Here is a 22,205-nt window from a genome sequence, read left to right on the forward strand (position 1 = left end):
CCTCTCCCCACCGGTTGTGCTCTCTCTCGCTCTCTCAAATAATCTTTTTTAAAAAATGGGCAGAGGACTTAAATGGGCATTTCCCCAAAGAAGATATACAAATGACCAATAAGCACATGAAGAGATACTTAATATCATTAGCTGTTAGGAAAATGTAAATCAAAACCAAAATGGGATACGACTTCATACCCAGTAAGATGACTATAATTTAAAAACAAAATACACAGGAGGGGAAGATGTCGGTGGAATAGGAGAACCCTAGACTCATTTCATCCCACAAATACAACTAGATAACTATCAAATCATCCTAAGTACCCCAGAAATTGATGTGAAAACTGGCAGGACAAACTCTACAACTAAAGGTAGGGAATAAGCCACATTGAAGAAGGTAGGAAGTGCAGAGACACGTCTTGGGAGATAATCGGATTGTGGCTGCTGTGGTGGGGAAGGAGCCACAGTCCCAGTGAAGGGCAAGAGACAAACTAGCACACAAGGGAGCACATGGGGAAAACAATCCCCATAGCAATGGGCTTGGAAAGCAGGAGGGCCCAAATTTTGTGAGTTCTTGCAACCAGAAGGGCTTAAAGCCTGGAGTTCAAAAGGTTAGCATGATTGGCTCTGGGAGAGCTCAGAGGACAATGGGGCTGTTCTTGGAGAAAAGGCAGGGCCAACAGCCTGTGGACATACCGCATAGAAACAGCTATCTAAAGAGCTATCTGAAGGGCACACACTGGGGGTCGGGGGGCTTGTTGATCATCTCAGAGCATGTCCCAGAGAGGCAGCAATCACGGAGAGATCCCTCTGGAAACAAAGGAACTGGCAAGCTCCATTTCTCTCTCCCACCTTTCAGCATAAGCACAGGGCCACCTGTGAGAATCAGCACAGTGTCAGCACTTGCTACCTAACTTGCTTACACCAAGCCCCACCCCCAGTGCTCTGGTGGAACTGCCCTTCTCACTCACATTCCCCTCAGTCCTAGCTCATTAGGCCCCCTACCCCAGAAGACTGGCCCAAACCCTTGCCAACACCATGTTTCCTGGCCCGGGAGTTTTATAAGGCCTTGGTTCCAGTGGCATCAGTAACAGATCTCATTTCACAAGCAAACCAGAGCACACCTAGTTGAAAGGTACCACATTCAGGCCAGGGACCAGACACTGCTTACAACAGGCAGAGAGCCCCTGAAGACAACTGGCCTGAAGGGTAAAGCAGCCAGGACACAACAGCAGGGTGCAAGCACACACATTGGAGATACTCCCAGAAGCACCAAGCCCTGGGGAACAGGGGACACTACATTGCAGGGCATTACAGGACCTCTTCATAAAAGCAACACCCTCAAGAACAGGAGACGTACCTGACTCTCCTAACATACAGAAACAGGCACAGAGACTTAGACAAAATGAAATGACAGAGGAATTTGACCCAAATGAAAGAACAGGACAAGGCCATGGCCAGAGAGCTACAAACAAAACAGATGTAAGTAACGTGCCTGATGGAGAATTTAAAGCAATGATCATCAGGTTACTCACTGGACTTGACAGTGAGACCATTAACACAGAGATAAGGAATAACATAGCAGAGATAAAGGGCTCAATAAACAAAATGAGAAACGTGCTTGATGGAATAACAGCAGGCTGGAAGAAGCAGAGAAACAAATTAATGACCTAGAAGAGTAATGGAAGGTAATCAAGATAAACAAAAGGGAGAAAAAAATTATGCAAAATGAGGATAGACTTAGGGAACTCAGTGACTCCATCAAGCATAATAACATACATATTATAGGAGTCCCAGAAGAAGAAGAGAGAGAAAAGGGGACAGAGAATTTTTTGAAGAAATAATAGCTGAAGACTTCCCTGATCTGGGAGAGGAAACCTGTCCAGATCCAGGAGGCACAGAAAACCCCCAACAAAACCAACAAAAGTAGATCCACACCAAGACATATTGTAATTAAAATGGCAAAATACAGGGGCACCTGGCTGGCTCAGTTGGTAGAGCATGCAGCTCTTGATCTCAGGATCGTGAGTTAGAGCCCAACACTGGGTGTAGAGATTGCTTTTTTAAATAATAAATAAATGGCAAAATACAGTGATAAAGAAAAAATACTAAAAGCAGTAAGACAAAAGAAGACAGTTACATATAAAGGAAACCCCATAAGTCTATCAGATTTTTCAGCAGAAGCTTTCCAAGCCAGAAAGGAGTGGCATGATATATTCAAAGTGCTGAATAGGAAGAACCTGCAGCCAAGAATATTCTATCCAGTGAAGCTATCTTCAGAATAGAAGGAAAGATAAAAGAGTTTCCCAGACAAACAAAAACTAAAGGATTTCATGACCACTAAACCAGCCGTGCAAGAAATACTAAAGGGGACTCTGAGTGGAAAGGAAAGACCAAAAATGACAATATAAAGGTAGGAAACACAAAAGTGGTAAAAATGAGTATTTCTGTTAAAAATCAGCCAAGGGGGGCACCTGGGTGGCTCAGTCAGTTAAGCAGCTGCTTTCGGCTCAGGTCATGATCCTGGGGTCCCAGGATTGAGCCCCGTGTCTAGCTCCCTGCTCAGCAGAGAGCCTGCTTTTCCCTCTCCCTCTGCCTGTCACTCTGCCTACTTGTGCTCTCTATCTATCTGTCAAATAAATAAAATCTTAAATAAATGAATAAAAATCAGCCAAGGAACTCAAAAAATAAAAAGATGTCAAATATGACACCATATACCTAAAATGTGTGGAGGAGAGGAGTAAAGAATGGGTTCAAACTTAAACAGCCATCATATATACAAACCTCATGATAACCACTAATAAATATGCAGAGAATAAAGAGAAAGAAATCCAAATATATCACTAAGGAAAACCAGCAAATCATGAAAGAGAGGAAGACAAGGCAGAAACAACTACAAAACAAGTAATAAAATGGCAATTAATCTACCAATAATTACTTTGAATGTAAATGAATTAAACACTCCAATCAAAAGACAAAGGATGATAAAATGGGTAAAAAAACAAGACCCATCTATATCTATAGTCTACGGGAGACCATCTGTAGACTACAAAGACTCATTTTTTTTTTTTTAAGATTTTATTTATTTATTTGACAGAGTGATATAGCGAGAGAGGGAAGACAAGCAGGGGGAAGTGGGAGAGGGAGAAGCAGGCTTCCCGATGAGCAGAGAGCCCAATGTGGGGCTCGATCCCAGGACCCTGGGACCATGACCTGAGCCGAAGGCAGATGCCTAATGATTGAGTCACCCAGGTGCCCCTACAAAGACTAATTTTAGACCTAAAGACACCTGCATATTGGAAGTGAGGGGATGGAGAAATATTTATCATGCAAATGGATGTAAAAAGAAAGCTGGAGTAGGGGCACCTGGGTGGCTCAGTCGTTAAGCATCTGCCTTTGGCTTAGGTCATGATCCCAGGGTCTGGGGATTGAGCCCCTGCTCAGCCGGGAGTCTGCTTCTCTCTCTCTCTTTCTCAAATAAATAAATAAAATCTTTAAAAAAGAAAGAAAGAAAGCTAGAGTAGCAATACTTAGACAAAATAGACTTTAAAACAAAGACTATAACAAGAGACAAAGAAGGACACTAAAATAATGAAGGGGACAATCCAGCAAGAAGATATAACAATTTTAAATATTTATGGGAGCACCCAAATACATAAAACAGTTAATAAACATAAAAGAACTAATCAATAATAATACAATAAGAGTAGGGGACTTTAACACCCCGCTTATATCAATGGACAGATCATCTAAACAGAAAATCAAGGAAACAATGGCTTTGAGTGACATACTGGACCAGATGGATTTAACAAATATATTAAGAACATTCCATTCTAAGAAGAATACACATTCTTTTCAAGTGCAGATGGAATGTTCTCCAGAATAGATCACATATTAGGTTGCAAAACAAACCTCAACAAATTCCAAAAGATCGAAGTTATACCATGCATATTTTCTGACCATAATGCTACGAAACCAGAAGTCAACCATAAAAAATCTGGAAAGACCACGAATACATAGAGGTTAAATAACATGCTACTAAACAATGAATGGGTCAACCAGGAAATAAGAAATAAAAAAGTACATGGAAACAAATGAAAATGAAAACACAACATTTCAAAACCTTTGGGATGCAGCAAAAGCAGTCCTAAGAGGGAAGTTTATAGCAATACAAGCCTACCTCGGGGTGCCTGGGTGGCTCAGTCGCTAAGCGTCTGCCTTCGGGCTCAGGTCATGATCCCAGGGTCCTGGAATTGAGACCCGCATCGGGCTCCCTGCTCGGTGGGAAGCCTGCTTCTCCCTCCCCCACTCCCCCTGCTTGTGTTCTCTCTCTCACTGTCTCTCTCTCTCTCTGTCAAATAAATAAAATCTTTAAAAAAAAAAAAAATACAAGCCTACCTCAGGAAGCAAGAAAAATCTCAAACAACCTATCCTTACTCCTAAAGGAGCTAGAAAAACAAAGCCTAAAACTAGCAGAAAGAAGGAAATAATAAAGATTAGAGCAGAAACAATGATATAGAAACTAAAAAAACAATAGAACAGATCAATAAAATCAGGAGCTGGTTCTTTGAAAAAAATCAATAAAATTGATAAACCTCTAGCAGACTCCTCAAGAAAAAAAGAGAAAGGACCCAGATATATGAAATCACAAATGAAAGAGGAAAAATAACAAACACCACAGAAATACAAACAATTGTAAGAGAATATTATGAAAAACTATTTGCCAGCAAGTTGGACAATAGAAGAAATGGATAAATTCCTAGAAACATAACTTACCAAAACTAAAACAGGAAGAAATAGAAAATTTGAACAGTCCCATTACCAGCAAAGAAATTGAATCAGTACTCAAAAAACTCCCAACAAAAAGTTCAGGGCCAGACGGTTTCACAGGTGAATTCTACCAGACATTTAAAAAGAGTTAATGCCTGTTCTTCTCAAAAAATAGAAAATAGAAAAGGAAGGAAAACTTCCAAATTCATTTTATGAGGCCAGCATTACCCTGAAACCAAAACCAGATAAAGACCCCACAATAAAAGAGAACCACAGGCCAGATCTCTGATGAACATAGATGCAGATATCCTCAACAAAGTACTAGCAAACTGAATACAGCAATACATAAAATCATTCACCACAGTCAAGTGAGATTTTTTTCCTGGGTTGCAAGGGTGGGTCAATATTTGCCAATCAATCAACATGGTACATCACATCAATAAAAGAAAGGATAAGAACCAGGGGCGCCTGGGTGGCTCAGTCGTTAAGCGTCTGCCTTTGGCTCAGGTCATGGTTCCAGGGTCCTAGGATCGAGCCCCGCATCGGGCTCCCTGCTTGGTGGGAAGCCTGCTTCTCCCTCCCCCACTCCCCTGCTTGTGTTCCCTCTCTCGCTGTGTCTCTCTCTGTCAAATAAATAAATAAAATCTTTAAAAAAAAAAAAAAAAGAAAGGATAAGAACCATAGGATCATTTCAGTAGACACAGAAAAAGCATTTGACAAAGTACAACATTGATCCATGATAAAACCCTCAACAGGGGCACCTGGGTGGCTCAGTCGTTGAGCGTCTGCCTTCAGCTCAGGTCATGATCCCAGGGTCCTGGAATTGAGCCCCACATCGGGCTCTCTGCTCAAGCAGGAAGCCTGCTTCTCCCTCTCCCACTCCCCCTTCTTGTGTTCCCTCTCTCACTGTCTCTCTCTGTCAAATAAATAAATAAAATCTTAAAAAAAAAAAAAAAGAAAACCCTCAACAGAGTAGGTTTAGATACCACATGAAGAGATGCTCATCATCACCCATCATCATGGAAATGCAAATCAATGTCTGTGTCCTCAGTGTACATTCTAGTTGAGGAGAGACAGTAAACAAACATGCTGTATAGTCAGCTGGAATTAAATGCTGTGAAGAAAAAGAAAAAGGAAGCAGTGGAAGGGAATGAAGTGTGGTAGAAGTGCTGAGTGAGGTAGGGTGGTCAGAAAGGCCTCTCTGAGGATGAAACATTTGAGGAAGGATCAGAATGAGAACAGGGGCAAGCCACACAGCTATTTCATGGCCAGCCCGCTTGCTTTCCCTCTGTTGGGCTTTATGATGATGTCATTGCCTTATATTTGGGAAAATGTTATTAAAAACATTCCTTCCCATATTGCCTTCACTCTTAGAACCTAACTCGAGAGAAATTCCTTTCTAGTGGTAGAATCATATAATCCTATCCCTGTGCAGCTGATTTGTTTTTATCCCACAGACATGGGAAATATAGCTGACAGTTTCCCTTTTCACACTGGCTACTAGAAAACTCAGATAAATTTGTGGCCCATCCATAGTTGCCATAGTAATCATGAAGGTCATTATGGTATGCATTCTTAGTTTTTTGAGCTCCATTCCGCTTAAGGCTTGCTTTTCTTTAATTCTGCCATGAATTTGTGCCACTTTGTTGTATTTTGTGTATCCATGTAAACTAGTCAAAATCTTTTTGGAATAAGGTACAGTGGTGAATTATAAACATTGTACGTTCATTAAAAAAAGGAAACACGTGGAGAAATAAAGTATTTCTTCTCTAGGTCACTGATTCTGAACTTGGGGCAGTTTTGTCCTTTAAAGATTTTTTAAATTTATTTTTTGACAGAGACAGCGAGAGAGGGGACACAAGCAGGGGGAGTGGGAGAGGGAGAAGCAGGCTTCCCGCTGAGCAGGGAGCCCGATGCGGGGCTTGATCCCAGGACTCTGGGATCATGACCCGAGCCGAAGGCAGACACTAAACGACTGAGCCACCCAGGCGCCCCAGTTTTGTCCTTTAGGGGATATCTGGCAGTATCTGATTCTCAGTTGGGAAGTGCTGCTGGCACCCTAAAAAGAGTATATAGTCCAAAATGTCGACAATGCTAAGGTTGGGAAACCTTACAGTAGACTGGACCATTCGATCCATAATTTCATACATTTCTGGGCTACTTTGTTACATAAATGACAAATGTGTTCCCATGTAGCTTACTCTGGCATACCAATGTATATTCTGAGTGTAATTGTTGAGTCACCCTTCCACTAAATCTGTTATCAGTCAAATAGTCCTGAAAGCAATAGTTTCCTCTTCAGAAATCTATATTATCAGGTCACAAAGTCACAACTTCAGGTCAGCAAAATTGGGGAGAAGGCACCCTTCTTTTCATTTGAGCTCCAGTATTTTGAATGTTTGAGTAAGCAACGTATTTAAAATGAGACTGTTCATCCTCCATTCTGTTTACAGGCTTTCATAGAGACCATGTTTGCCAGTAAAGCTCCCATGGAGGAAGGCTTCCTTTATGCTAAGGTGAGCTTTAAAAGATTGGAAAGGTTTTTTTGGAGGCAAAAACAGTAATAAGTAAAGTAATTCCATTGATTTGCAGATGGCATCCAGTTGGCTTTCGTGTAAGTGACCAGGATATCAGTGGAGAGGATTTGGTTCTTAAATGTCACTGATAATTTATTAGATGTGTCTAAAATACACAGAGCTACAGTTAAATGAAAACTGCAAAGCAGAACAGATGAAGAAGCAAAGACTTAGTCAAATGTGAGCGAGAATACTGTTTAAGTAAATGTAAAGGAGGAGAATCAGAGTAGTACTGGAAAGAGCAGCAGCTGCTCACCAGTCTCCAGCTCCATCCTTGGACAAAGTGAAATTAGTAGAATTTACCATCTGCCTAGCATCCTTTTTCACTTTTCCAGCACATTTAGGTTGGTAGCTATTTGAAAAGTTGAAATTTAGTAATTCAGAGCTGTTGTTAAAACTGCAAGCTGTATTCTAGTGTTTATCTAAGTAAGAATAAAAAACAGGAACTTTACTCGACTGTATCTCTGTACTCAGCCTTGATCATAGGTTTTCTGTGTTCTCTTCTGGACTTAATTTGAAAATCATAGGAAATTTGGAGCACTCAGGAAAGAATAGACTTAATAATAGGGTCAAATAACAGGATGGTGGGGAGAATAAAAAATAGACTGGAATTGCAGCATGAGAAGTTTGGTTAGATTTGATAACTTGTTTTCCAGTAATGACGGAAAAGAAGTACTTGAATGGAGGGATGGGCTGTTTGTTGGAGAGAGCCTGGGCTGGCACAGCCCTGAGGAAATCCTGTCTTCTGTGTTGTTTTTCAGTTTGAATTTGAATGCCGGGCCCGTGGTGCAGACATCTTAGCCTACCCGCCCGTGGTCGCTGGAGGTAATCGGTCAAACACTTTGCACTATGTGAAGAATAATCAGCTCATCAAGGTACGCGAAATACCCTTCAGTACCACTTCCTGTGGTGCCACTTCTAGAGCACTTTATTGTTTATAAAATGATTTTACAGACATTATCTCATTTGATTCTCGCGTTAGCACTGTGAGATAGGAGCAATTATTAACATGCCTGTTCAACAGATGAGGAAAATAAAAAATTAGGCAACTCATTAGGGCAGAGCTGAGAATTCTACTCTAAAGCCTCTGCTCATTTTTTTCCCTGCTCATATTTTTTAATAACACTCCTTCTCAAAGGACTTGGGCCACAGTGGGCCATGCATATTTTGGGAGCAGACAGATTTTAATAGTACCTTATTAGCTGTGAGGGAGTATCTTTTATGATTTTCTCCCCAAGTGACTATACAAGTAAAGAATTGTATATGCCTTTATTAAGTCCACTTTTTTTTTTTTAAAGGTGGGGAAAGGGGTTTTTGTTTTGTTTTAAGTAGGCTCGATGCTCAGCATGGAGCCCAGTGCAGCACTTAAACTCATGACCTTAAGATCAAGACCTGAGCTGAGATCAAGAGTCAGACACTTAACCAACTGAGCCACCCAGGCATCCAAAGTCCACTTTTAATTATCTGTTTTAATTTTCAGTAATTTCAGAAAAATAAATATAGCATATATGTAAATTACACAGCATATTTTTTAAATGAATACTCATGAACTGATCACTCAGCTCAAGAGCTAGAACATTACCAGTTCTTTGCATCTACTTACGTGTCTTTATGCTTGGCTATCCTGTTGCCTCCCTCCCAGAGGTAACTAACTGGTTATCCCAAATTTTTGTTTGTCTTCTCTTGATTTTAAGTAGTTGTATCATGTATACATGATTCCCCAAACAATATTAATTAGTTCTCCTTGTAAAAAGAAAAAAATTAGTTCTGCTTGTTTGTGAACTACCTAAAAATTATACTGCTATATATAGTTTTTTGGAAATTTATTTTATTCACAAGTGTGATAAGATAATACAAAATTTTTTCCCCAAGTATTTGTATCTGTTTATACTCCTACCAGTGGTGTGTAATTCTATTGACCACATCCTCTCTATCCCTTGATGTTATCAGACTTAATTTCTGCTATTCTAATTGGTATAAAGCAGTATCTCATTGTGGTCTTAATTTCTGTTACCTTAATTACCAGTGAAATTAAGCATCTTTTTTATCTTTAGCACTACTAGTTTCAACTTGCTAATGTGTTGTTTAGGATATTCTGATTTGTGTTCATGAGTGAGATTGGCTTATTTTTCTCATACTATCTTTTTCTGATTTTCATATCAAGTCCAAACTAAGCTTATAGAATGAGTAGTTTCTTTTTTTAATATTGTGAAATGATTTGAGTTAATGTTTTTTTGAAAATTGGGTGGAATATACCTATAGAACTTTTGGGGCCTGATATTTTCCTTTGTAAACTTTTTTTAACTACTGATTCAATTTCTTTAATATACTAAAGTTCTCTGTTTCTTTTTTTTTCCTTTTTGACATTTCTTATTTTAAAATGGAACTACTGGTAAAGTACTTAAAACATAAAGGAACAGTTTAATAATTATAAAGTGGACACCCATGTAACCATTACCATGTCAAATAAAACAAGTATTGGCAAGCTACAGCTCTCTGCACCAAATCCAGCCTGCCATTTTGTTTTGTGAATAAAGTTTTATTGGAATACAGCTGTTCCTGCTTTCTTCCCACAATGGCAGAGTTGAATAGTTGCACCAGAGACAGTATGGTCCAGAAAGTAAAAAATATGTACCATCTAGCCCTTTACAGAAAAAAATTGTGAATGCCTGAAACAGGACATTACTATCCCTCCACCCCTAAGAAGCTTTTCCACCATGTGGTTCTTCCCAATGATAACTTCTCTCCCTGGTGAGATAACCACTCTCCTGATTTTGATGGTAATCATTTCTTTGCTTTTCATTTTATTTTATTACTAATAAACAATATGGTTTAACATAGTTTGGCTTTGGTCATGTTTGAGCTTTATATATTTGAAATATTATGTCTGTGTCTTTTTCAAATAACAGTATGTTGTTGCATACTACGGCAGTTTGTTCATTTTAATTGTTGTAGTATAGAACAGCAATTAAAGTGTGGTCTGTGAGGTTAATACATTTTTATAAGACTACTCAGACATTATTTGTCTTTTCCACTCTCATTCTCTCAAGTGTACAAGGAAGTAACCCAGTAGCTTTATGACCTGCAATATCACACCAGATTGAAGGGGGAGAAGTAGATATGAGATTCCGTTTTCTGTTATGCTAGACAAAGAGATTTGTAAAACTATGTTATTCCTAGTATACATATTATCAAATTTGTCTAAGGGACACATAAGAATGGAATTGATGGGCCATAGGTATGCATATTTGCACTTTAGTAGAAAATACCAAACATTTCCAAAGTGATTATATCAATTTATACTTCACTTTTCCTGAGACAATTTGGTAGGTTATATTTTTCTACCATTTTGTCTAAATTTTAAAAATTACTCAGCATCAGGGCACCTGGGTGGCTCAGTCGTTAAGCGTCTGCCTTCGGCTCAGGTCATGATCCCAAGGTCCTGGGATCAAGCCCCGCATCGGGCTTCCTGCTCCGCGGGAAGCCTGCTTCTCCCTCTCCCACTCCCCCTGCTTGTGTTCCCTCTCTCGCTGTGTCTCTCTCTGCCAAATAAATAAATAAAATCTTTAAAAAAAAAAAAAATCACTCAGCATCGTCTACCTTTTAATTTTTTATAATTATAATTTATGTACCTTTTTACATTCTTGATATATTTTTGCCTTTTTTCTTTCTTTTTTTTTTTTTTTTGATTGAAGAAGGCAAGCAATTAGTCATTAGAATTAGTTGGAAAGACCTGGGGGCACCATACTTAAAAGTTCCAAATCAAGCACTAGCTTTGGAGCTAGATTAATTGAACACCATGGTAGTTCCTGGACCCACCGTGTGACCTTGGGCAAATAACAACAGTACCTCGTAGGCCTGTTGAGAGGATTAAGATATGTAGAATGAGTTTACCAATTTCGGCACATCATCAACATGCAGTAAATGTTGTCAGTGTTGTAGAATGCCACGTGACCTGCAGTATATTTACAGGAATATCCCATCCTGGTGTCACATAGGGCTGTCAGACATCTGAGGTCCTGATGGAGGAAGATTTCTCACTCAGGTCAAGGCATCTGAGAATGCCATACAGACTGCTCACCAGCCACTAATTTTCTCTCTTCAGGATGCCCTACTTTCAAGTCATCGTGGGGCTTTCTCTGTCCAAAGCCCACGGCCGTCCCCTCCACACATTTCTGGAGCTTGGCCAGGGTACTCCCGCCAGAGCAGAGGCTGCAGGGAAAAGGACAGCCTGAAGCTGATGCCTTTTCTCTTTTTTTAAAAAGTAAACATACATTTACCCTGTGCACCAGCAATTCCATTTATAGGTATTTTTCAAGAAAAATTAAAACATAGATTCACAAATTGCCTTGTACAAGAATGTTCATAGCAAGTTCACTACCAATAGACCAAGTGTCCATCACCAGGATATTAGATAAGGAAATTGCCATGTGGTGTATTCTTCAAATAAAATGGAACAAACCACTGTACTACCAGTGAATGATCTCAAAGCATTATGCTGAGTGAATAAACCAGACACAAAAAATTATAAACTATATGATTCCATCTATATGAAGTTCTAAAATGGGCAAAACTAATCTATGATGATAGAAATCAGATCATTGGTTGCTTCTCATGGGGATATTGACTGGGAAGGGGCCTGAGGGCATTTGACAAAACTGACTTAACTGTGTATACTTAAGATCTGTGCATTTACTGTGCATACATTAAATCTCAAAAACTTTGGCCAAAAAAAGAAATCTCACCAGAGATTCACTGGGTTTTATTATTCTTGTAAAACCCAACTTTTCACATCATTAATATTATTTTATCTTTGTTTATTATTTCATTACACTGGGTCCTTGCCTTTATTAATTTCACCCGTCTACTTTTTGTGCTTATTCTCTTGTTCTTTTTCTGGCTTCTTAAATTAGATGCTAAACTCATTAATTTTCATCCTTTCTTCTTTTTTTACTCTTAAGTGTCTAAGGATAAATTTCTCACTTTGATTATATTCTCTAAGGTTTTCCTAAGTTGTTAAATGTATCATATAAAAAAAATAAAAATAAATAAATGTATCATATATTAAAAACAATAAATATAATGTACTGTTTAAAAACAATTGAATGAATAACCATATATCTATCATCTAGGATGAGAAGAACATTAGTAGTCCCCTGGGCAAGCTCAAGCACATTCCCCTTTCTGTCTCCTACCATCTTTTGTTTTAATCATTTTTGTTGTTTTTCTTCATAATTTTACCATCAGTGTGTCTATTCCTAAATAATGTATTGCCCATTCTTAAAAAACTGGAGAATAAGCTCCAGTGTAGCCATCCAAGGAGAGAAAAGTATTCCCATTATTAGATAAATTGGCCCGAGAGAATATAAGTTGAGAACTTCTAGGTCATAGTCTTGCTTTGGTTATCCGAAAGCTTACAAGGGCTTTTTCTGGTGAAGTCTGTGGGCAAGGTCCTCAACAAGCTGTGAGAAATGCAGGGTACCGTTGGGGCATCTGGGAGAGCTCTAGTGTGGACTCAGTAGTAGGCATCTGATAGAAATGTCGTCAGAACAGGCTGCCCTGTGCTTCTGCCTCTAACCACAGCTATATGGCACTCTCAGCAAGAGGCCAAGACAGACAGTTTGTTTAGATTTACATGCATGTTCACCTTTCCCTCTTACATCTTAGATGGCCCTCCTGGGATCAGCTTCCTTCAACCTGAAGAAAACCCTTTAGATGAAGGTCTGTGGCTGATAAAATTTTCTATTTTTCTTTAGTCAAAATATCTTTATTTTATTCTCAATTCTTGATGATGGCTATGCCAAGGAAACTATCCTAGATTCTTTTCAATCATCATCTTTAGTATATCATTCCCGTTTCTTCTGACTTTCAGTGTTGCAGATTAAAACCAAACAAATGAGGGGCTTCTGGGTGGCTCAGTCAGTTAAGCATCTCCCTTCGGCTCAAGTCATGATCCCAGAGTCCTGGGATCCAGCCTGGCATCACGCTCCCTACTCAGCGGGGAATCTGCTTCTCCCTCTGCCCCTCCCCCTGCTTGTGCTTGTGCTCTTGGGCTCTCCCGCCCCGCTCACTCTCAAATAAATAAAAAAAATCTTTAAAACAAAATAAAAACAAACAAAAATATTAATTATCATTCCTTATGGGAAATCTCTTTGCTTTGACTACTTTAAGATTTCTTTTCCTTTGGGGAGGGCACCTGGGTGGCATCCAACTCTTGATTTCGAAAAGCTCAGGTCATGACCTCAGAGTCCTGAGATGTAGTCCCATTGTGGGCTCAGTGCTCAATGTGGAGTCTGCTTAAGATTCTCTCTCTCCCTCTGCCCCTTCCCCCACCACTTGCGCATATATGTGCTCTCTCTAAAAACTGAATAAATAAATAAATAATAATTTTTTTTTTAAAGTTTTCTTTTCCTTTGGTATTTTTCAGTTTTATTGTGTGTCTAAGAGTAGATTTATTTTTACATACAGTCGTTATGATACCTTCCCCCTCTCGAAACTGCATTCGTGTCTTCATCAGTTCTAGGAAATTCTCAGACACTGGTGTAGATACGTCTCTCCTACATTCTGTTCACTCCTTCAGCAACTTCAGGTAGATGTGTGTTAGACCTTTTTCTGTTTCCAGCAAGCTAACTTTCGTGTTTACATTTGCCTTGTCTCTCTCTGTCATATTCTAGGGGACTTGGGTATGTCTGTCTTCCAGGAAGCCAGTTTCCCTTTGGTTATCTAATCTGCTTCTTCAGCCATCCACTGAGAGATTGACTTCAGAAGTTGTTTTTTCTTTCTTTCTGGTTCCTTTCAAATCAGCATAGTTCTTTTCTTTCTTTTTTTTTTTTTTTGGTTGTAAAAAAGTCTTTTTACTATTACTGAATACTGATATTCCAAGAACAATTGAAAATATACAAGTACTGCAAATTATCCCTATGCTACAAGATTTTTAGGAAGAAAGAGAAAAGATTATAAATTTTATATCCCCAACTATGGCCATTCCTCCCTTATTTAGGTTGTGACTCTCTTAGCGTATTGTGAAAAATCCTTGTGAGACCACAGCATAGTTCTTTTCAATTGAATTTTCAATTCATCTTTGTGGTTCTGTTCCTTATCCCTTTAAACATCTCATGATAGCTATTCTGTATCTAATCATTCCCTTACCTGAAGTCCTGGAAGATCTAAATTTGGTATATGCTGTTCCTGCTGACTCTCACGTACAATGACCTACCTTGTGTGCTTGACGACCTTTGGTTGTGAGCTCACGTTTATTTACTTGATGTTATTTTTTGGAAATCATGCCAGCCCAAATTTGAGGGAAATTTCCTCCAGAACTTGTTTGAATATGCTTTTGCCAAAAGATAAGTGGTCCTAATGACCTGGGACTCTTGTATCCCCTGTGGGAATCCTGGATTAATGTGAGAATTGCTGGCTCATTATCCCCACTTTTTGCTGCAGGACCTCAGGGCAACATCTCCTTTTATATGTATACTGTACCACTTACCTTATCACTACTCTCAGCTCTAGTTTCAGTTCCGGGTTATCTTTTTTCAAGAGAGAAAAAGTCCTTAAGACCTCTCTTACATTATGTAATGTCCACTTTTCATAAAATATATCTGTATCCAGGATCTAGTTGTTTTCTAACAAGAAATGTATTCTGTCATTTTGCCAGAAACAAAACCCACATCCATTCGTCAAAGTTGCCATTATTAAATATATATACCCATTGAACCATTATTCTACTACATGCCAAGTTGTGTGTTTATTTATACATAAATAAGATGTACCCTGTCTTCAAGGACATAAATAGGTAGTTTCAATATAATATGACAAGTAATAAGAGAGAGATAAACCTAAAGTTTTTTTCTTTCCCCATATGTATTGTGATGGGGAGCAAAAGGGGAAATGATATTCTAAAGTTAAATGGTTAAGGGTAATCGTATTTGAATAAGGCCCTGGATACCAACTTACATAGGAATTTTAAACATAATGGTGATAATGATACCATTTATGATGTGCTATTTACACCTAGTAATTCAGACCTAAGCAGTGTGGTTCCAGTGTGGGCCTATGCATTACTGTGCAACAGCCACTTTCTTGAGTCATGTGAATTCATTTGAAAAATTGAGATGCTGTTTCTTATAAGAAGGAACCAGAGAAGATTAGTCTCCTTTAAGTTAACTTTTTAAATATATATATAAAATGAAAGACACAAAGAGTTTAAATTAGAAAAAACAACTGACAGTCATAAGGTCACCTACTTTGACATATCATACTTTTGTTGCAGGATGGGGAAATGGTGCTGCTGGATGGAGGTTGTGAGTCTTCTTGCTATGTGAGTGACATAACCCGTACCTGGCCTGTCAATGGCAGGTAGGACTTTTACAGATCCCATTGCTTCTTAGGAGTATGAGTTGGAATATGGGTATATTAGGAATAAATGACTGAAAAATATACAGGTCCCCTCTAGCTCAGGTTAATTGCCTTTGCAAAACTCCTGATTACTTTCTAAGACTGTTTTATTCACCAAATCATAGGATCAGTCTTCTAGACACACCTAGTTAGCACACACACATTCACATTTAAAAAAGTAAATTTGAGGGGCGCCTGGGTGGCTCAGTTGGTTAAGCGACTGCCTTCGGCTCAGGTCATGATCCTGGAGTCCCTGGATCGAGTCCCACATCAGGCTCCCTGCTCGGCAGGGAGCCTGCTTCTGCCTCTGACCCTCCCCCCTCTCATGTGCTCTCTCTCTCTCATTCTCTCTGTCTCAAATAAATAAATAAAATCTTTAAAAAAAAAAAAATCATTATTTAAAAAAAAAAAAGTAAATTTGAGGGGTGCCTGGCTGGCTCAGTCAGTGGAGCATGTGACTCTTGATCTTGAGCTTGGGGTTCAGGCCCCATGTTAGGTGTAGAGATTACTTAAAAATAAAATCTTTAAAAATAAATAAATAAAATAATTTGGAGTTTTTATTTTCTGATTACAAAAGTAATCCAGTTTTCAGTTAAAAAAAAAATCACTAGACATGAGAAGAATCAGGAAAAGAATCAGAAAATGACCCATAATCAAGAAAAATAGTCAATAAAAGCAGATCCTGAATAACCCTAAGATTTCAGTTAGTAGACAAGGACTTTAAAGCAGCTATTATAGAGGGGCGCCTGGGTGGCTCAGTCGTTAAGCGTCTGCCTTCGGCCCAGGTCATGATCCCAGGGTCCTGGGATCGAGCCCCGCATCGGGCTCCCGGCTCGGCGGGAAGCCTGCTTCTCCCTCTCCCCCCGCTTGTGTTCCCTCTCTCTCTGTCAAATAAATAAAATCTTTAAAAAAAAAAAAAAAAAAAAAAGCAGCTATTATAGATATGTTCACAGAGTTAAAGGAACATATATAAGTACAATGAGTGAACCAATGGAGAGTCTCAGTAAGAAATAACTAGAGATTCTGGGGAGATGGTAGCAAAAGCATAGTTTTTTGCTCTCTCCAAATTGGCAAATAATAATAGAGCTAGTAAGTAACAAAACCAAACACTGGGTGATAGGATATCACTTAAACTGTAAAATGCAAACAGTTATGAATATACTGCACAACTACAAGGCCTGGATGGTATCAGTATCTGAGTGGAAGAAAGAAGGAGGCAACGGTAGTAGAGGAAGCTATCTGACGTACCTGGGAACAAAGGAACTCAGATAACCAACAGCTATTCACTGGAAAGAATGGTGAGCCAATTTGAAAACAGAAACTGAAAATGGGAAAGATTTGTCACTCCAGAGGCCTGAGGAAGTTTGAGGATGCTATGCTCCCTTCTAAGAAGAAATTGCTGGAAGTAGAATCGAAAGTAAGCAGGTTAAGGACAAGAGAGAAGAAGGAATTGAAATACCCAAATCAGAGAGGGGGAGAGGAATTGAAAGCAAGCTGCCATATTGTTTACCACTACACCAAAACAATAGGAGAGTAAGCTCTGTGATGTTAAAAAATCTTTACTAAAGCCTGCCTCATTCTAAAAGTTTAGGAAAATTAATTTTACATAAAATAAGCAACAAAAAAGTGTCTTGGTTAATCTCATACAAAGTTAATTAAAAGCAAAAAAAGGAATTAAGGAGCACATAACATCAACATCCCTACTGATAATGGAAGCATACTGGAAAGACATGGCTACAAAAGAGATCAAAACAGTGACCTACTATGTTAAAGCAAGCTAGAATTTTTTAAGCACATCATTCAAGACATGAAAGAACAACACAAATCAAAACTGGAAATTTCAGAAACAAAGTGACAATACTCAGGAAAGAACTAGAAATAAAATAAAAAATCATACCAGAAAAAAGACTGGGTTGAAAGGTACACACTAACAATGAAGCACAATAAAGCCTTAACAACAAATAGGAAGGATGAAAGGGAAGAAAAATTTAAAAATCAAAATGAAATAAAGAGAAAAAAGATTACAGGGAAAATGACAAATATTTAAAATAAGCAAAGAAGTTAGAACATACACATAAAGGAAGCTCTGAAGAAGAAAATGAAAGCATGGAAACAGAACATATCCTAAAAACTATAATTCAATAAAATTTTCCTGAAATGAAAAAAATTTTGAAACTACTTTTTTTTTTTTTTAAAGATTTTATTTATTTATTTATTAGAGAGCAAGTGAGAGAGAAACAGCATGAGAGAGGAGAGGGTCAGAGGGAGAAGCAGGCTCCCCACTGAGCCGGGAGCCCGATGTGGGACTCGATCCCAGGACCCTGGGATCATGACCTGAGCCGAAGGCAGTCGCTTAACCAACTGAGCCACCCAGGCGCCCCTTGAAACTACTTTTGAAAGAGCACATCATGTACCTGAGAATATCAGCCCAGAAAAAGCAACACCAAGACATATTCTAGTAAAATTCTGAACCTACAAGAAAAATTCCTTTGGGATCCAGAAAAAAAGAACATGTGATTTATAAAGGAAAGGAAATTAGATTATCAGACTTTCAAAAGCAATGCTTTATACAAGTAGAAAATAGAGTAACATATTAGAGATACTCAAAGAACAAAAGTGTAAGCCAAAGACTTTATATGCAGCAAAAGCAACTTTCAGCTGTAAAAGGCACAGATTGTTATGTAGAAACTTAAGGCTTCCTCCCATGAGGAATCTGCTAGAGCTAGAGCTATGATCCAGTATGACACCTAGTCACCAGTCCCATGGGACTACTTACATTTAAATTAATATCAAATCAAATTTACACTAGTTTTTTACTTGAACTGGCCACATTTAGCACATGTTGCTAGTGGGTACCATATTGGACAACAGATACACAGGAAAACACATCAGCATAGGAAGGTTTATTGGTCAGTACTGCGCTAGAGCATGAGCTTCAGTTGACCAAAGTGACTAGAGACACTGACATAAGGATTGCTGGTGAACATGAGAAACAGTTCACTGTAGAACTAAGACTAAGTGAATCTAAGAGGAAGAGAGCGTTGTAGTAATAGCTGTATGCTCTGATCATGTAGAGTAGTACAACATTTTTTTAAATGGAGAATGGGAGGAGCATATGGAAAAAAAAAAAAAACCCTCAGTATTTCCAGCAGTTGTATTTGTTATAATATCTGTATTGTTATTCTGAAATTGGTGTGTGTCTGTGGTAGGGGGTTAAAACAGATTAAGAGGGGCACCTGGCTGGCTCAGTCAGAAGAGCATACACTCGTGATCTCAGAGTCATGAGTTCAAGCCCATGCTGGGTGTAGAGATTACTTAAATAAACAAGCAATGAAAATAAATAAATAAATACAAACAAAAGAGTAAGAGATAATTTTAATTCTTCTTCCTTGTGCCCTTGAAAACCAGGATGCATGGTATGGAAGAAAAAAAGTAAATGAAATATAGAGGTTACATAAAAGCTCTATCGTCTCAAATTTTAATTGAAGTATCAGTGTGAACTCAAATGATTTTTTTTCTTTTTTTTTTTTAAGATTTTATTTATTTGACAGAGAGAGGCACAGCGACAGAGGGAACACAAGCAGGGGGGAGTGGGAGAGGGAGAAGCAGGCTCCTAGCCAAGCAGGGAGCCCGACGCGGGGCTTGATCCCAGGACCCTGGGACCATGACCTGAGCCAAAGGCAGATGCTCAACGACTGAGCCACCCAGGCACCCCGATTTTTTTTTCTTTATATGATTTTTCCCCTTCCCTTTTCTGTCCACCGAGAAGGCTAGAAACTATGACCAACTTAGTAGCAATGAGTATCACCAGTGCCCTGATTATGATCTTGAAATACAATTTTTCCCTAAAATAAATGAGAGCTTCTTAGAGAGTTGGCTGACTCCAGGTCTGGATCAGGAAATTTATAAGATGAAGCCTGGAACATCTTAGAATACCAGGTAGCAGGGGCGCCTGGGTGGCTCAGTCATTGGGCATCTGCCTTCAGCTCAGGTCATGATCCAGGTTCCTGGGATCGAGCCCCGCATCGAGCCCCGCATCGGGCTCCCTGCTCCGTGGGAAGCCTGCTTCTCCCTCTCCCACTCCCCCTGCTTGTGTTCCCTCTCTCACTGTGTCTCTCTCTGTCAAACAAATAAAATCTTTAAAAAAAAAAAAAAAGAATACCAGGTAGCAAGGAAATGAGCAAAAACCAGTAGCGTCCTGTCAAAAAGACTCAGGAACCAACTTGAAGAGGTCCCACAGATCAAAGATAGGAAACTTTGAGCTTTGATAATGGTAATAACTTAAACCCATCAAATAAATTCAAATTCATGAGTTCATAATGTAACTTTTTTATAATAGTAATTTTAAAAAAATTGTTCATCTTCAGAGGATGATGGGAATCAATTCATTATTTTGAAAAGTGGTAAATAGGGGTGCCTGGATGGCTCAGTCGGTTGGGCATCTGCCTTCAGCTCAGGTCATGATCCCAGGGTCCCAAGATCGAGTCCCACATCAGGCTCCTTCCTTGCTCAGTGGGGAGCCTGCTTCTCCCTCTGCCTGCCGCTCCCCCTGCTTGTGCTTTCTCTCTGACAAATGGATGAATAAAATCTTAAAAAAAAATTTTTTTTTAAAAGTGGTAAATAAAAGAATCAAGTATTCGTCCTACCTTTTATGTATAAACTCTGTCACTAGATAACCAAATAGATTAGAGGAAATATCTCTTTAAAAATATTCCATGAAATGAATGAAAAGGAAATTATAGAATTAAAATTATTACCATTTTGCAACACCCATTAATGTATAGATGTAAGCACTTAAGGATCCGTGGCTGCTAAGATCACAAAAAGAGGCAATCAGATATTATGTGCCTCCTATAATTTTGCCAAGTACTACATATAGCCAGCCTTGCCAAAGGGATTGAACCTGAGTCCGACTCATTCTTGGGATCCAGCTGCCAATTTGTAAGAAATAAGAAAGACAATGGAATATGTTGAACTACACCAAGGGGGTGTGTATTCGTCAGCTCAGGTTGCCATAACAAAATACAACAGACTGGGTGTTTTAAACAACAGTTCTGAAGGCTGGGAAGTTCAAGATCAGGGTGCTGGCAAGGTAGGTTTCCTCCTGACGCCCCTTCTCTTGGCCTGTAAGCAGCTGCCATCTTGCTGTGTGCTCACATGACCTCTTCTACACGAAGAGAGAGAGGGAGAGAAAGCAAGCTCTGTGGTGCCTTATAAGGACACTAATTCTATCAGAGCAGGGCCCCACCCTTATGATCTCATATAACCTTAGTTACTTCCTTTAGAGGCCTCATCTCTAAATACAGCCACACTAGTGGTTAGGACTTCAACATATGAATTTTGGGGAGACACACACTTCCATTCCGTAATGCAATTAGCAAAATCTAGACTGTGATAAACCCTGTTTGTCAAACAGTCTGGATTCTTTAACACATACAAGGAAATGAAAAAGGATAGAAAAAGGAACCTGTCGACTAAAAGAGACTTAAAAGGCATATCAAATTTGTTTAAAATAAGCAGGAAGAAAATTGTCCTGGGATGCATATTTGGGTTATAAAGCATTTTTTTATACAAGAAATGGGGAGTGACTGCTAATGGATATGGGGGTGAGGAGGGTTGCATGAAAATATTCTGGAATTAGATAGTGATGATGGTTGCATAAGCATATTTGTGAAAATATAAAACCATTGAACTGTACACTTTTTAAAATGGGTGAATTTTATGATATACAAATTATATCAATAAAAATGAGAAACAAGTACATAGAAATAAAAAATCACAAGGTGGGGCACCTGGTTGGCTCAGTCAGAAGAGCATCCAATTCTTATCTCGGGGTCATGAGTTCAAGCCCCACATTGGTTGTAGAGATTACTTAAAAATAAGATCTTTTATTTTTTTTTTTTTTAAACATTGATTACTGGACATAGGTTTGTGCTTTTTTTAAAAAGATTTTTATTTATTTATTTGACAGAGAGAGACACAGTGAGAGAGGGAACACAAGCAGGGGGAGTGGGAGAGGGAGAAGCAGGAGAGGGAGAAGCAGGCTTCCCGCAGAGCAGGGAGCCCGACGCAGGGCTCGATCCCAGGACCCTGGGATCATGACCTGAGCCGAAGGCAGACGCTCAACGACTGAGCCACCCAGGCGCCCCAAGATCTTTTAAAAATAAATAAGTAAATATAAAAAACCACAAGGAAATGATAGCTGTGAAAGTTAGGATAATGGTACATACTGAGAGAATTCTAATAGTTATAAAGCACATAGAAGGGACTTCTGTGATAATTGGCCAAGTTCCATCTTTTATCTGACTAGTCAACCTTACACTAATTTCTTAAGGTATATATTTGTGTGGCTTTCTGTATCTGTAAAGCTGAAAAGTATAATAACTGAAATGGAGAATTCACTAGATGGACCTTACAGCAGATTGGAGGCAGAAGGCAAGTGAACTAGAAGAGAAATAGAAATTATCTAGT

At 39.0% G+C, this 22,205-nt stretch overlaps 1 protein-coding gene across 5 annotated transcripts in view; it reads left to right on the plus strand.

Annotated features, from left to right (window-relative positions):
• XPNPEP3 (X-prolyl aminopeptidase 3) overlaps positions 1 to 22,205 on the plus strand; it is a 71,862-nt gene that overhangs the window by 43,735 nt on the left and 5,922 nt on the right. For all 5 annotated transcript variants that reach the window (XM_081819109.1, XM_081819112.1, XM_081819110.1 and 2 more), the window contains 3 exons: positions 7,215 to 7,277; positions 8,099 to 8,212; positions 15,610 to 15,695. In XM_081819109.1, the coding sequence (XP_081675235.1) occupies positions 7,215 to 7,277; positions 8,099 to 8,212; positions 15,610 to 15,695 (263 nt within the window). The remainder of the gene's footprint in view (positions 1 to 7,214; positions 7,278 to 8,098; positions 8,213 to 15,609; positions 15,696 to 22,205) is intronic.

Source organism: Leptonychotes weddellii, chromosome 5, assembly GCF_054177405.1.
Source record: "Leptonychotes weddellii isolate Sample4059 chromosome 5, ASM5417740v2, whole genome shotgun sequence".
Taxonomy (NCBI): Eukaryota; Metazoa; Chordata; class Mammalia; order Carnivora; family Phocidae; genus Leptonychotes; species Leptonychotes weddellii.